Source organism: Puma concolor, chromosome E2 (assembly GCF_028749965.1).
Source record: "Puma concolor isolate L17-30 chromosome E2, mPumCon1.1.hap2, whole genome shotgun sequence".
Taxonomy (NCBI): domain Eukaryota; kingdom Metazoa; phylum Chordata; class Mammalia; order Carnivora; family Felidae; genus Puma; species Puma concolor.
The window spans coordinates 56,081,734-56,096,748 of record NC_141681.1 but is presented as its reverse complement, the minus strand read 5'-3'; the positions used below and the strand labels follow the sequence as shown (position 1 = coordinate 56,096,748).

The following is a 15,015-nucleotide window of genomic DNA, read 5'->3' as shown; positions in this document are numbered from 1 at the left end:
GCCTGCAGCCCATTGACAAAGACTTGGGGCAGGCAGAGTCTACCATTTCTCCAGGAACCCCTACCGCCGTAACGTTAATGCTTCACTAGAGAGGACAGCAACCTTAGCTTGACAATAGCTAGGCTTCCAGGATCCTAGGAGTCTTCTTTAGCAAATGAAAATCCTTTTGGGAACCTCTCTTTTGCCTTTTCCTCCCCCAGCTCCGTAGTATATAATCTGTCACCCGTCACAACCCCAGTGCAGCAATTCCTGCCCACAGGTCTTGTCCCTGTGCTTTGATAAAACCACCTTTTTGCACCAAAGACATCTCAAGAATTCTTTCTTGGCTGTTGGCTCTGAATCCAACCATCGCTACAAAACCGCATCATTTTTGGTGTCCAACGTGGGACTCCTAGTCTTTGCATCTGGACTCTGAGCTTCGGTGCAAATTTGCTGAGTATTTTCTCTTTTCTTCCTTTACTCTCATTTCAGGGGCTTTTCAAGGAGTATGGTCTTATTGGAACATTTTCATGTCGATTGCTCGGGCTGCAGTCCTCTAGCCCATGGCTACTCTATGGGGAGGAGAAAGCCTGCCTTTTGGCTGGAAGTTAGTAGCCTGGCTGAAATGGTAATAAGGCCCAGAAACTTGATGCCCTCTCTTTATTCCTGTCCTTACACAAAGTTGTCCATCTTGGGCACGGGACTGCCACCAAAGTGACTAGCATAGCTTCCAATTTTAAGACTCCCTTGTGAGGTTTTCTCCTCGTTGGTCTTATGTGATCCCCTCCACATCTCTAGTCTAGCAGCTTCTGGCCGTGGGACCTCCCGCAGAGCTGGCCAAAACCAGTACCTGACTGAATTAAAACCCAGTCAGAGACTGTTTGCTAGGAAGTTGGCTGTAAGGACTACATGTGTTGGAATGTCACTTAGATAATGATGGATTTCTAGCTTTACTGTTTTCCATCATTGTTTTCTACTACATAAGTGGGTAATTTCACCTTGTAAACTTTTCCAGTGTTTTCCATGGGTTAAAAATGATGGGTTCTTCACAGCCTTCTCAGCAAGGCAAACTCAGTCCCTATGCCAGCATCCATTGTAGTCTAGAATGCAATGGGGAAGCAGGGGAAGGGCTGTCCTCTCTTCTACAGGGCCTTTATGGCAGGTGGTGATCATAGCAATTTAGTTCCAGGGATGCCTTGGGCCGCTTTGACACCAGCAACCTCTGACATATGCTGTGTGGGACACCACCAAGAGTCAGGGGGGGATTTTCTTAGTAACTGACCTTCTTTAAGTCCCCAAGGACTCTCCCTTCGGATGCCTTTTTTTTTTTTTAAGTGTTATTTATTTATTTTTGGGAGAGAGAGTTCTAGTGGGGGAGAGGCAGAGAGAGAGAGAGGGAGAGAGAACCCCAAGCTGACTCTACACTGTGAGTGCAGATGCAGGGCTCAAACCCATGAACTGTGAGATCGTGACCTGAGCTTAAATTGGACACTTAACCAACTGAGCCACCCAGGCACCCCTGGGATGCTTTTTTTAACCCACTGGAAACAACTCAGATTGTAAAATTTGAGAAAGGACTGATCTTCTGTAACACTGCATGGCCTCAGTAGGATCTAGCAGTTAGATCTCTTCTGCAGGAAACAGGGCAAATGAATGGAGGTGCCCTAGATCCAGGCCTTTATGGCTCTAAATCAGGACCGAGAGCTAAGGGCCTCTTATTATCTGAACAGGACTCCTCTGAATAAATCCACATTGCTAGAGGAAATACAGGCCACCTCTAATGAAGAGTATACCATCTGTCTCTCACTATTCTTCTCCTAATAGATGTGGGGCTTCTCCCTCATTCATTCACCCAGCTAATAACTTTAATTGGAACCAACTGTCTCTGATAAATCTACCTTGGGATGGGGGCTTTAAGTAATATTCCCAAGCAGCTGGTGAAACTCCCTTTGTTTCAGGAAATTCTCTGTCTTCTCAGGCCCAACACAGACTGCTATATCCACTTTGGTGGAAAAAAAAAAGAACACACATGGTGTCTGCTCACCTGTCTGAGCTGATGAGGTTTAGAACCAGGAAGCCTCTTTCTCTGCCTTCTGGGAGCACCTCGCCTCTTCTGCCTCCCCCTCCTCCTCCTATTTTTGCACCACGTTTGGTGCAGCCTCTATAACTGGTACCTATGCCATCCTGGGTGCCTCTGGCACCACTGGCTCCTCCTCCCCCCCCCTCTCTGTCAAGGAGCAAGAGCACCTGCCTTGAACCACCCACTTCAGATTTCCCCACCAGTGGCCCAGGTAAAAATTGACCACAGGGAACAAGTTGGTGGTGGTCTTTTAAGTGGACCCAAGTGGAACAGGATTTGGTGTTTAATCTAAATTGAGTTTGTTGGTTTAATTAAGATACACATGCCTTTAGAGTTATCAGCATTAAATATGAAACTTTTATTCTTCCTAGGTTTACTGAAGGTCAAACAAACTCATGTTTTCTCTGTTGCAATTTGGCAGCAAAAAGATGACTGAAAATGATAGTTAATTTTTTCTGTCTTAAGGTTTTTATGGGTAGTTGTTAAGACCGCTTTCAGCCTTTGGTAACTTGAAACTCTGAAGTTTTGCCTGCATGATAAGTGGGATTGAATTCATTGGGCATTTAAGTCTTTTCCAAATGAGATAAAATACTAAAACATTGATTATTGAACGTTTTTGTTTCTTATTACAGAGAAACTAAGAATACTTGAGTTTGCCATCCAAAGAATTCTGGTATCACAGTTCACAATCGGTTACTACTAGTTTTCACTGGAGATGAAGGTTTCTAAGAGTTAAAATTCTGCTAAATGTAGTTAGATAGATGGAAATAAAGAAACTCTGGATTAAAAAGTTCTTGTGAAAGGTTTGTGAAGGGAAATCTTTGGAAAGGAATTTTATGTGTGGTCAGGACTAAAGTTGAAATGAATGGATTTTAAAAGTACACTGGTATAAGATTGAAATTATGCTTTCTTTCAGTTAAAAAAAACAAAAAAGCTTTCTTGGATTGTTGGTCTGCTCTTGATAAGAAAATGTAAACAAAGGTTTTTGTTTTTCCTCTTTTGTCTGCCCAGAAAACCAGTTTTTATATTTTGTCTTTATCAGGTCTTTGATGACTCAGTCAGCACTTCTCAGCATTAAATGAACTAGGTTTTGCTAACACCCATATAACCCTAACTAGTTGCCTTTACAATCTTTTATCGTCACCGTGGTTAAACAAACAATAAGCCTTGGGTTACATTTGGGTAAATGCTATAACTATTCTAGAGATATGCTAGGCAATTCCTAAAGTTTTAATATATTTTGGTATAAGGCCATCACTTGATAGTCTTAATTATTGAAGTGTTGTGTGCCACGGAAGCGACTGAATTTCCCTGTCAATTGCATCATAACGCACTCTCCTCAGATCTCTAACCTTGTCCGTTTTTGAGTCTTTTTGTCATTTGTAGTTCTTGTGACCCCTGTTTAAAATATTGCTGTTCTCTAATGTTTGCCCTTCCACGTTAAGGAAACTTTCTCTTAGGGTATCTGTGACCCCTTTAGAAATGTGACAAAATATTCATTTGTGAACAAATCGAAGCATTTAACTTTTCTCTCTACCTGAACCTTCTGAAATTCAAAAAACTCCCCTTGAGTGTTCTTTCTTTCATGGCCATCATAATTATTCACATAAATTCAGTAAGAATCTGTTCTTCGAAGCGCCTGGGTGGCTCAGTCAGTTAAGCATCTCTTGGTTTCGGCTCAGGTCATGATCTCATGGTTTGTGGGTTTGAGCCTGCTGTCAGCACAGAGCCTGCTTGGGATTCTTTCTCTCCCTTGCTCTCTGCCCCTCCCCACCCGCTCTCTCTGTCTCTCTCTCAAAATAAATAAACTTAAAAAAAAAAAAGGAATCTGTTCTTCATGTAACAGGACACCATTAGAAACATTGGTTATTTTACCAGGGCTTTGACTGGAATGTCCTATTTGAGAGACATGCATAGACTCAGATATAACCAGACGACTTTAAGGAACTAAGGTTGACTTTATGAAACGTGGAGTCATAAAGTCCCTTGGAAATGTTGGCCTGATACCTTGCTTATAGAGTTCCCAGCAGCCTCACCAGGTGAGTAAAGAAGGTCACTTCCTGGCAGGTGCAGGAACCTCAGGATATCTTGGGGACCTCGTAAAGAGGAGTTGGCCCAACTCTACAGGCCTTACAGGCCTGTCTGATGGCAAGTATTTGGCTTGGCTTCTGGCCTAGAGAGACTACTAAAAGTTCAACTTAGATTCCTCATGAAAAGTTCCAACATAGCAGATTTTAAAAGATCTATATGGCCAATCACTATTCTTGCTGAGCTTATGTAAATAATTAGGCAGCTTAGGTAAATAATTATTTACATTATGTAAATAATGTAAAGTTTGGTGTTTAAAAAAAATTTTTTTTTTAATGTTCATTTATTTTTGAGACAGAGACAGACAGAGCAAGAACAGGGGAGGGTCAGAGAGAGGGAGACACAGAATCCAAAGCAGGCTCCAGGCTCTGAGCTGTTACCACAGAGCCTGACGTGGGGCTCGAACTCACAGACCATGAGATCATGACCTGAGCCGAAGTTGGAGACTCAACCGACTGAGCCACCCAGGCACCCCAATGTAAAGTTTGTTAAAACTGGACTTGTTTTACAAAAGAATTAGTCTCAATTTGGCTATGGCTCTCCAAACTAAGGTTTTCAGTCTGCTTCCAAAAGGCCTTCCTTCACAGTAGACCTATCAATAGGTAAAGACTATAATGCTCTGTTAAATTATTTGCTTGAGGCCGGGTTAATTCATAAATCTCTAAATGAATATGCAAACCATATCCTCCCTAAACCTGATCTGACAGTTACTAGAAACCCATCCCATATAAACTCAGGAGACCTAGTTTATCTAAAGAACTGGAAATCTCGGGGCACTTAGGTGGTTCAGTCACTAAAGCCTCCGACTTCAGCTCAGGTCATGATCTCATGGTTTATAAGTTTGAGCCCCACTTTGGGCTCTGCGCTGACAACTCGGAGCCTGGAGCCTGCCTCGGATTCTGTGTCTCCCTCTCTCTCTGCCCTCTCCCGCTCGCATTCTGTCTCTCTCTCAAAAATAAATAAAAACATTAAAAAAAACTTTTTTAAAGAATCGGTGTAATAGGTCAACTTATAAGATATCAGAAAGCTTATTGATATAAGTTCGGCTTAAACTCACCTTTCATGAATAATTGAGACAAAAGCTTATGTAGTTCCCTATTAGGGTTATCGGAAATTACTAACTGCCCTATCTCGCTTCTGTGACCTCGCCTGCTTGCTAAATAGATAACTTAGGATGCAAAACGCTCCCCCACCTCTTCTACCAAGATCTGGCCTAGGCAAAGCCAACATGTAAAAAGTCACGTACTCGCTGCCCCACGGTATCTCAGGTGTCTAGCTATGATTGGTCATTTTAAACCCTCTTAGGACAAAGAACTTTAAATTGATAGGTTCCCACCAAAACTAACGTCTGTATGTCACAGTATAATTGGCTACCATGAGATGCTGTAAATTATAATTGGTTAACTAAATAATGACGTATTCTGACTTGCTAAAATCCATATAAGCTCACTGCTGCCTTTGTTTGGGGCCATTCTCTGCACTTTTCTCCTTAAGATCAGGAGGTTAGGTTTGGCCCGCCCATGAATAAAATCTTGCCTCGCTTCTATTCGGCGTCTGGTGGTTTTTTTCCGGCAGCACCCTGTTTCAATCGGAAGTCTAATACAACAGGGGATTTAACTCCAAAATGGAAGGACTCCTACCGGGTCATATTATGTACTCCCTTCCACGGCAGTAAAATTAGAAGGACATTCCTCATGGACTGACATATCAGGAATTAAACCTGTACCTTCCTCAAAGGAATCTAGTATGCCAGCTGACGCACCTCCTTATTCCTGTGAACCTGTAGAAAACCTCAAATTTCTCTTCTAACGACAATGAAGGCCTTGAGGAAAGTTCAGATTAACTACCAAAGGCTGTTTTTATCGGGCTTCTTCTTATAATAATATTAACCCTAATTTGTTGTCGTTTCTGGTGTCTCCCTGCCTGGTGCCCAAACTCCTATACTGCTATAACTTGTAGCTGACAGATGATCCTTTCTACTCCAGGAGGTTTATATATGTTGTCCACCTCGGAATGGCTGCCTCTGCCTTTGGTAATTGTATATAAATACCCCACTTGACCAACGTTGACCCATAGGTGGGGACATCTCTAGCCCCTGTTCAGCTGGAGGAAACTACAGATGAGACCTTCCACCCTCAGCAACCTTAAAGGTTTCAGGGTCAAAATGGTTCAGGGGGGAATGATGTGGGAAACAAAGACAGAAGGAAATGGTAGGTAAAATTAAGTTTCTTTATAACCTGCAGCCCATTGACAGATAGATACCTGAGGCAGTGGAGTAAAACATTTCTCCAGAAATCCCCACTGTTTTCATGTTAATGTCTTACTCAGGGAAAATACAACCTTAGCTTGACAATAGCAAGGCCTCTAGTATCTTGTGAGTCTTCTTTTTTTGGTTGTCGTTTTGTTTTGTTTTTGCGTTTTTCAGGTTTATTTGTTTTGAGAGAGTGTGTGTGAGTGGGGGAGGGGCAGAGAGAGAGAGGAAGAGGGAAAGAGAGAGAATCCTAAGCAGGCTGTGCACAGTGTGGAGCTCAATGATGAGCTCGAACTCACAAACCCTGAGATCATGACCTGAGCTGAGGTCAGACTCAACCAACTGAGCCACCCCCGACTGCCCCTCTTGTGAGTCTTCTTTAGCGTATGAAAGTCCTTCTGGAAACTTCCCTTTTGCCTTTCCCTCCCCCAAGGCCACAGTATATAACCAGTCACTCCTCACAACCCCAGCACATCTCTTTCTGCCCACAGGTTCTATCCCCGTGCTTTAATAAAATCACTTTTTTGCACCAAAGACATTTCAAGAATTCTTTCTTGACTGTTGGCTCTGGACCCCCACCTCCACTCCCAAACGCATCATCTCCAGCTGTAACACAGGGCTTGGCACATGGGAGGTGTCCAGGAAACGGAATTCGGATGAACAAATACCCAGTGCCAGCCACTGCCCTAGGCGTCTGATACACGTGAACTCATTTAAGGTCACGTAGCATGTGCAGTAGTGGCCCCATTTTATGGATGAGCAAACTGAGGCGCTGCGAGGCTAACTAATTTTGGCCAAGTTGAGCAGGTGGGAGGAGAAGTGGTAGGTAGATAGCTGTCTGGGCTCCAACCTGGTGACTCCAGCCCTCAACCCGCACACTCCAAATGCCCGGCTCTCGGGTCAACTCTGCGTCAACACCAGGGCCAGAGTCTGAGGCGGCCTGGGATGAGGACAGTGGTGGGAAGGGGGACCCATATCCAAGGGGTCAGGAGGCCACAGGGTCACTGGTGGCAACCACATCTCTAGGGACTGCTGGGGACCGAGTGACGTCTACCTGATGTATTTGTCCCTGAGAACTTACCTTCCCTGATGCCGCCTGGCTTCTCAGCCTGGGAGCCTCTCCTTAGAGCCCCGTCGTGTGATAATGCATTTGTCTGATCTCTTCCAGCGCCCATGGGCTCCCATCCCAGGGAGCTAGCCAGGCGGTGTTCCCTTCTCCTCCCTGTGCAAACATGGTGCCCGAGGAAAGGGCTACTACCGTTCTGGGGCCTTATCCGCCTAGACAGGCCTCGGTCCATCTCCAGTAACTCCCAGGCTCCCCTGCAACGGGCAGGGAGGCAGGAGGAGATGATTTCTCAGCCCCCCTCTGCTCCCCCCACCCCACGGCCTGTGCTGCCCAAGTTCCCCTTCCGTGGTGGCCACAGCTCTGTCACACACGGCTTCCTGTTGGGGCTTCCTTGGCCTCACCCCACATTTGGGGAATTTCCCTCCCTGACAGAAGGACCTGGATCCGGGCTCCTGCCCTGGCCGGTGCAGACATGGTGCCCCTGCTGCTGCTGCCCCTGCTGTTGGGGGGTGAGTGGGCCCCGGGAGGAGGGCTGGGCACAGGTGGGAGGGGCTGGAGCCCCGGCTGAGCCTCCGTGTCCCCCCCAGGGGAGGATCAGGAGTACCAGCTCCAAGTGAAGGAATCCGTGACCGTGCAGGAGGGTCTGTGTGTCCATGTGCCCTGTTCCTTCTCCTACCCCTGGAAGCCGGGGTATTCCCGGACGATGCTCTACATATACTGGTTCCGGGATAGGGACACCTCAAGCAACCGTTATCTGGTGGCTACAAACAACCCACAGAGAGCAGTGAGGACAGAGGCCCAGGGCCGATTCCGCCTCGTCGGGGACCCCTGGGCCTACAACTGCTCCCTGAGAATCAGAGACGCCATGAGGAGTGACGAGGGAGTCTACTTTTTCCGAGTGGAGAGAGGAGAAGACGTGAAATATACTTACACACATACGACGATGACTCTGCGGGTGGCAGGTACAGCAGGGGCCCCGGGGGAGGGCTCTGGGATGTGGACACCCCCTCTTAGAGCAGGCACAGGACGCCGGAACATTCCCTGCTCCGGGTCTTGGGGCTGGGACGGTTGGAAGAGATAACGGGGCCCGGGGTCAGCTTGGGCCCTGAGGCCCGGACCCTCTCAGGGTCACCCCGTGGGTCCCCACCTCCCTGGGGCCCGGGCACCTCCCTGTCTCCTCCTCAGCCCTGACACAGGAACCCGACATCCGCTTCCCGGAGCCCCTCAAGTCTGGCTGGCCCGCAGAGCTGACCTGCAGCCTGCCGGGGTCCTGCGAAGGGGGAAGACCTCTCACATTCTCCTGGGTGGGGGCTGCTCTGGACTCGCTGGACCCCGAGACCCTGCACTCCTCGGTGCTGGCCTTCACCCCGAGGCCGCAGGACCATGGCACCAACCTCACCTGTCAGGTGAAACTGCCAGAAGTTCAGGCCACCGTGGAAAGAACCATCTGGCTCAATGTCTCCTGTGAGTGCTTGGGGGGGGGAGGGCTGGGTCCCTCAGGGCAGTGGGGTTTGAGCAGTTCTGGGAGTAGAGGGAAGGGAGACGGCAAGGACGGCCATCCCCACCTTCTCAGTGCTCCCCACCCCTTTCCAGTGCTCCCCTACCCCTTCTCAGTGCTCCCCACCCCCTCACAGTGCTCCCCACCCCTCTGGGGGTACTGGGTCAGCTTCCATCCCAATCCTCACCTCTGAAGCAGGACCATATCTTTCTACCCCAGATGCCCCCCACAACCTCACCATCAGCATCTTCTTCAGCAATGTCACAGGTAGGAAAGAACTATCTTCTTGGGGGCTGGGGCCAGGCCTGGGGTGGGGGTGGGGGTTCAGCTCCCAGCAAGGGACCATCTGGCTTACTGTCTCCCATGAGTGCTGGAGGGAGGGCTGGGTCCCAGAGGGCAATGGGGGGAAGAGGGATCCAGGCCTGGGATCCTTTTCCCGGAGGACACTGGGGGAAGTCTGAACACCCCGTCCAAGGTTTGCACTTACGGGGCTTCTGGAACAAAGGGCAAAAGCCCACCCCTCTCAGCCACACGGCAGTTGATGACCACCCACAATTTGCAGGGCCACAACGCAGGCAGGAAAGATCCTCTCTTCCCTGGGGCTGTGATAGGAACTGGGTCTCTGCGTGCTCAGGGCTCATGGTTCAGGGCTTGGGGATTGAGACCCTCGCCCACTCCTCAGCCCTGTGGTCTGGGTCTGCCCCCCCACCCACCTCACCAGCGTCTCCCATCGTGGACCCTGTATTGCTTTTGGCTGCTGCCTCTTCTTTTCTCTGGTTTGTATGTATTGTTTATGTTTTACTTTGGCTGAGGACTAATCGACACATAACGTTGTATTGTTGTGTTCGTTTTAGCTATACAACATAATGATTTGTATTGTGACATGATCACCACAGCAAGTTCAGTTAACATCCCTCATCACACGTAGTTACTGTTCTTTTTTCCTGTGGTGAGAACATCTAAGATCTGTGCTCGTAGCAGCTTTTTTTTTTTTTATTTTTTTTTTAACGTTGATTTATTTTTGAGACAGAGAGAGACAGAGCATGAACGGGGGAGGGGCAGAGAGAGAGGGAGACACAGCATCGGAAGCAGGCTCCAGGCTCCGAGCCATCAGCCCAGAGCCCGACGCGGGGCTCGAACTCACGGACCGCGAGATCGTGACCTGAGTCGAAGTCGGATGCTTAACCGACTGAGCCATCCAGGCGCCCCAACAGCTTTCAAGTCTGGGGTACCGCTATTACTTACGGTCTCTGTGCCTGCGTGTTACATCCCGTGACTTATTTGTTCTATAACTGGACGTTAGTTCCTTTTGACCTTCTCCATTGTTCCTTAGTTTTAAGGTCTGTGGTTTTTTAAGTTCATTTTAAGTTTTATTTTAGCGAGAAAGAGAGAGAGGGAGGGAGGGGCAGAGGGAGAGAGAGAGAATCTCAAGCAGTCTCCGAGCTCAGCCCAGAGCCCTACGCGGGGCTCAATCCCACCACCCTGGGATCAAGATCTGAGCTGAAATCGAGAGTCAGACACTCAACCGACAGAGCCACTCAGGCTCCCCAAAGTCTATGTTACTTGTAGTGAAACAGACACAGGTAACACTACCTTCCGGGTGTTTAAGGGTAGAGCTCAGCAATGTCCAGTCCGTTCGTGGTGTTGTGCAACTGGTCTGCAGGGCTCCCTCCAGCTCCCGGAACCGAAACTGTGTCCATCGGGGCACCAACTCCCCTCGCCTCCCCTCCCACACCTCCCCTCCCCTCCCCCGCCCCCTGGCAGCCTCCCTTCCACCTTCTGACTCTCCAGGTTCTGCTCCCTGGGCTGGAGTTGCTGTCTGCTCTCCTGCCTCTCTGATCTGGTGGACCCTTCCATGTTCCCCTTCCCCACGGCTCCAGCCTGGACCCCTGTTTCTCTCTGTCTCCACTCTCGTGGGCTTGCTCATTCTGTTCCTGTCTCCACCTGTGCCCCCGTCCCTATCCTGACCCTATCCTGGTGCCTCCCACAACTTTCTAGTCCCCTCCTTGCCAGCATCCCCCCACGAGTCGGGGAGTCTCGAGGACCTCACTTCCCAAATCATTCCCCTCTTCTTGCCCTTGGCCCCAGACCCAGCTCCAGTCTACTCCTGGACCCTGAACCCTCACCTCAGCCTCTTCCTCAGCCTCCCTGCCTCCTGGTTAATCTCTTCCCTGCACTCCCCACTTGGCCCCAGCAGGATCTCTCTAGAACTAGTGCTGATTCTGCATTTCCCCTGCTTTTACAGCCCCTACTGCTTCCCAGTAACCTCAGGGCAAAGCTCAAGGCGCTCAGTCCGGCCCTCAAGGCTCACCCCACCTTCTCTCCCACCGGGATCCATCGGGACGGTGTCTGTCCTGGTTCTCCCTGCCCAGGCGCAGGTGTTCCTCCCCTCACGTGCCAGGCCCTCAAGTCTTGGCACATCTCCACGGGAGCTGCCCGCCCACGGCTCACCCTCCCCACCTCAGCGCAGCCCCCCTTCTTTCTGGTGGCCTGACTTGACCGCCAGGGTCGCTAATCAGCCACGAGTAGCCCCGCCGTCAGCCCTTGTGGCATGGCCCTGTCTTTCCACTGCTGGCTCTGCGGGCACCATCCGGAAGGGACTCATGTCCCGGCTCCACCCGCCTTGTGGTGAATCTCTTACCCAGTCCCCAAGACGCTGTGCAACGGTATGTCGCTGCCGGTCCTGGAGGGCCAGTTCCTGCGGCTGGTCTGCGTGGCTGACAGCAATCCCCCTGCCGTGCTGAGCTGGTCCCGGGAGGGGAAAGCCCTGAGCCCCTCCCAGCCCTCCGCACCCGGGGTCCTGGAGCTGCCCCACGTAGGGGCTGGAGATGAAGGAGAATTCACCTGCCAGGCTCGGCACCCGCTGGGCTCCCAGCACATTTCCTTCAGCCTCTCTGTGCAGAGTGAGTCGCAACACGGGTTGTGGGGGTGGACAGCCTGGCCGGGTGTTTGGGATGTGGAAGGGCCTGGGGCCTGCGGGCAGGACTTCATCCTCTGTCCCCCGCTTCGCCAGGAAGCCTGTCTTCCTGCAACTGTGTGACTGACGAGCAAGAGGGCTCCTGGCCCCTGGTCCTCACCCTGCTCAGAGGGGCCCTCATGGGGGCTGGCTTCCTCCTCACCTATGGCCTCACCTGGATCTACTACACCAGGTGAGCGGGCCTGTCCCCCCCCTCCCCCCCAGGGCAGTCTCCAGGAAGTCCCTGAGTTCCAGGTGGGACGCAGCTGTCCCACCTGCCTGGAGTTAGAATGAAAGGGACAACTCTCTGATCTGAGACCCACGTTGTCCCTGCAGGTGTGGAGGCCGCCAGGAAGCAGGGCTGAGAGTCCAGACCGAGCCTCCCTCCCTCTGGAGACGGGACTGAGGTGTGGCCCTGGAGCCCAGAGGGACAGATATGGGGCCCTCGTGGTCAGCTTCTTCCTGGAAGCTCTCAACTCAAGCCTGCTCAGTTCCTGGGAGTTTAATTTGGAGAGCGGACTGAGTGACAATGTGGGGAGGCCGCGCCATCAGAAGAAGGGACTACTTAGGTTTCAGCAGGGGCTGTGGCACGCCACGCCATTCAGGGCCACAGGGGCAGAAGCAGGTGCAGGGAAGCCTCGCCAGAGACGACAGAGACCTGTGGGAAAGGCCAGGCCGGGAGGGCAGCTCGGGACCAGCTAGTTTGAGTCATTCCGGGGGGGCCTTGGCCTAGAGGGGGGGCTCTAGGTGTCTGGTTCCTGTCCTGAGTGTCTTAGGGCAGGGGAAACGGTGGCCTGGCGTGGGATGAGAGAAAAGGGGTGTTTGGGGGACACGCTGGGGATTGGTTGGTTTGCTCTGAAGGGACTGAGCCCTCTGCTACCTTTAAGACCCGGCCCGGCCTGGAGGGGCCGTCTCCCCAGGGATGGCAAGATTTTTAACACATCAAAAGTCACAAGATACAGGAAACGAACAATCTGACTAGTACACACCCCACGGGCACCCCCTCTCCCCCGTCTGTGCCTGTGGGTGTCTCCTTCTGTTCAGCCTGCCCCTCCTTGCTGGTGTCACCCCTCCCACCCTCCTGCTCTCCATCCCCAGCCCTGCCCCTGCGAAGGGAATGAGCTTCATTCAGGCTTATTTTCATGACCCAGAAGTTACCTGACTAACCCCCGACTTTCTGGTCTCCCAGATTTCCTGCTCAGTGTAGACGTCAATGCACGGTGGAGTCAGGAACACGTCTTTCCCACCCGAAAGACGCCTACCTCATAATAATTGCAAGAGAATATCACAGGATTTTTTAAGTTTATTTATTTATTTTGAGAAAGAGAGAGGGAGAGAGAGAATCCCAAGCAGCCTCTGCACTGGCAGTGCAGAGCCCGATGTAGGGCTTGAACTCATGAACCTTGAGGTCATTGACCTGAGCCTCAATCAAGAGTGGCATGTTTAACCGACTGAGCCACCCAGGCACCCCCAGAACATCACGTGTAATTATAAATACAAGTCAGTGGCGCCTGGGTGGCCCAGTGCATTCGTTGGGTGTCTGACTTGGCTCAGGTCATAATCTCAGTTTGTGGGTTCGAGTTCCAAGTCAATCTCTGTGCTGACAGCTCAGAGCCTGGAGCCTGCTTCTGACTGTGTGTCTCCCTTGCTCTCTGCCCCTCCCTGCTCACACTGTCTCTCTCTCTCTCTCTCTGAAAAATAAATAAACATTAAAAAAATAAAAAATTGTATATACGAGTTTGATTAAAAGTGAGACATAACAATTGATTTTATCATTTAATGTCTATAGAAATTTCTAGAGCAAAATTATGTTTTTTTTGTTTTTGTTTTTTTTTTTTAAATTTTTTTTTTTTTCAACGTTTATTTATTTTTGGGACAGAGAGAGACAGAGCATGAACGGGGGAGGGGCAGAGAGAGAGGGAGACACAGAATCAGAAACAGGCTCCAGGCTCCGAGCCATCAGCCCAGAGCCCGACGCGGGGCTCGAACTCACAGACGGTGAGATCGTGACCTGGCTGAAGTCAGACGCTTAACCGACTGCGCCACCCAGGCGCCCCAAGAGCAAAATTATGTTTTAATCTTCTCTTCCTTTTTGCTGAACAGTTTCTAACCAAGACTTTTCGTTTATTCATTGTGTTTGGGGGCCTAACTTAAATAGAGTAAAATATGCAAATCTAAAGAGTGCGACTCGATCAGTGCTTACCTGTGTCAACACCCTTGCTTCCCCCACCAAGCTCAACCTACAGATTCTTTCCACTTCCTCCTGGAGGTCAGGTTCCACCACTAAGGTGGGGAGGGTGAGCGGTGGGCGGGCAGTCAGGGTGGAGATGTGCCGAGACCTGAGACGGCCCTGGCAGATGACGGGGAGGGCCCCTTGCCCGCCGCGTGGCAGGAGTTCCAGAAGCACCAGAGACAGGATCACCGTGGGAGAGAAGGCAGGGTGAGAAATGTCAGAGCCTTGAGTGCCCAGCTGAAGGCATTGGGCTTTGTCTTAGGCCCCTTCAAGTCACACATTTACAACTGTATGGCCTCTCTCTCTTCTGTCCCTGCAGATCCGCAGCGCCCGTTTTTTGTGCGCTAGGAATGGGGGCTCAGATACTACACGAGCTTTAGGGTCTGACTTCTTTCTCTCAGCTTTAAGTTTTTCAGGTGTATCCGTGTTGTTCCATGCATCAGTAATTCATTTTTGGTTTTGGTATTCTTTTTGCTTGTTTTAATGTTTATTTATTTATTTTGAGAGAGCAGGGGAGGGATAGAGAGAGAGAGAGGGGAGAGAGAGAATCCCAAGAAAGCTCCGCAGTGTCAGCCCAGAACCCAATGCAGGGCTCAAACCCACAAACCATGAGATCGTGACCTGAGCCGAAATCAAGAGTCAGACACTTAACCGACGGAGCCACACTGGCACCCCAGTTTTTGCTTTTAATTAGTATCGTAGGTTGGACATCCTGCCATCTGTTTATTCTAAAATACAGTGACTGCAGGGGTGCCTGGGTGGCTCAGCCGGGTGAGCGTCCGGCTTCAGCTCAGGTCATGATCTCACGGTCCGTGAGTTCGGGCCCCGAGTCGGGCTCTGTGCTGACAGCTCAGAGCCTGGAGC

General features: G+C 50.4%; 1 protein-coding gene and 1 long non-coding RNA gene across 2 annotated transcripts in view; one reads left to right on the top strand and one right to left on the bottom strand.

Moving 5' to 3' along the window:
• The window catches only part of LOC147573781 (uncharacterized), an 80,585-nt gene that overhangs the window by 52,501 nt on the left and 13,069 nt on the right, over nucleotides 1-15,015 (bottom strand). The window lies entirely within an intron of this gene.
• LOC147573783 (sialic acid-binding Ig-like lectin 14) lies at nucleotides 7,843-13,648 on the top strand. The gene is made up of 7 exons (XM_086688428.1): nucleotides 7,843-7,973; nucleotides 8,052-8,426; nucleotides 8,650-8,928; nucleotides 9,182-9,229; nucleotides 11,608-11,865; nucleotides 11,976-12,111; nucleotides 12,255-13,648. The coding sequence occupies exons 1-7, from the start codon at nucleotides 7,937-7,939 to the stop codon at nucleotides 12,322-12,324; spliced, it is 1,203 nt and encodes a 400-aa protein (XP_086544554.1). The 5' UTR covers nucleotides 7,843-7,936; the 3' UTR covers nucleotides 12,325-13,648.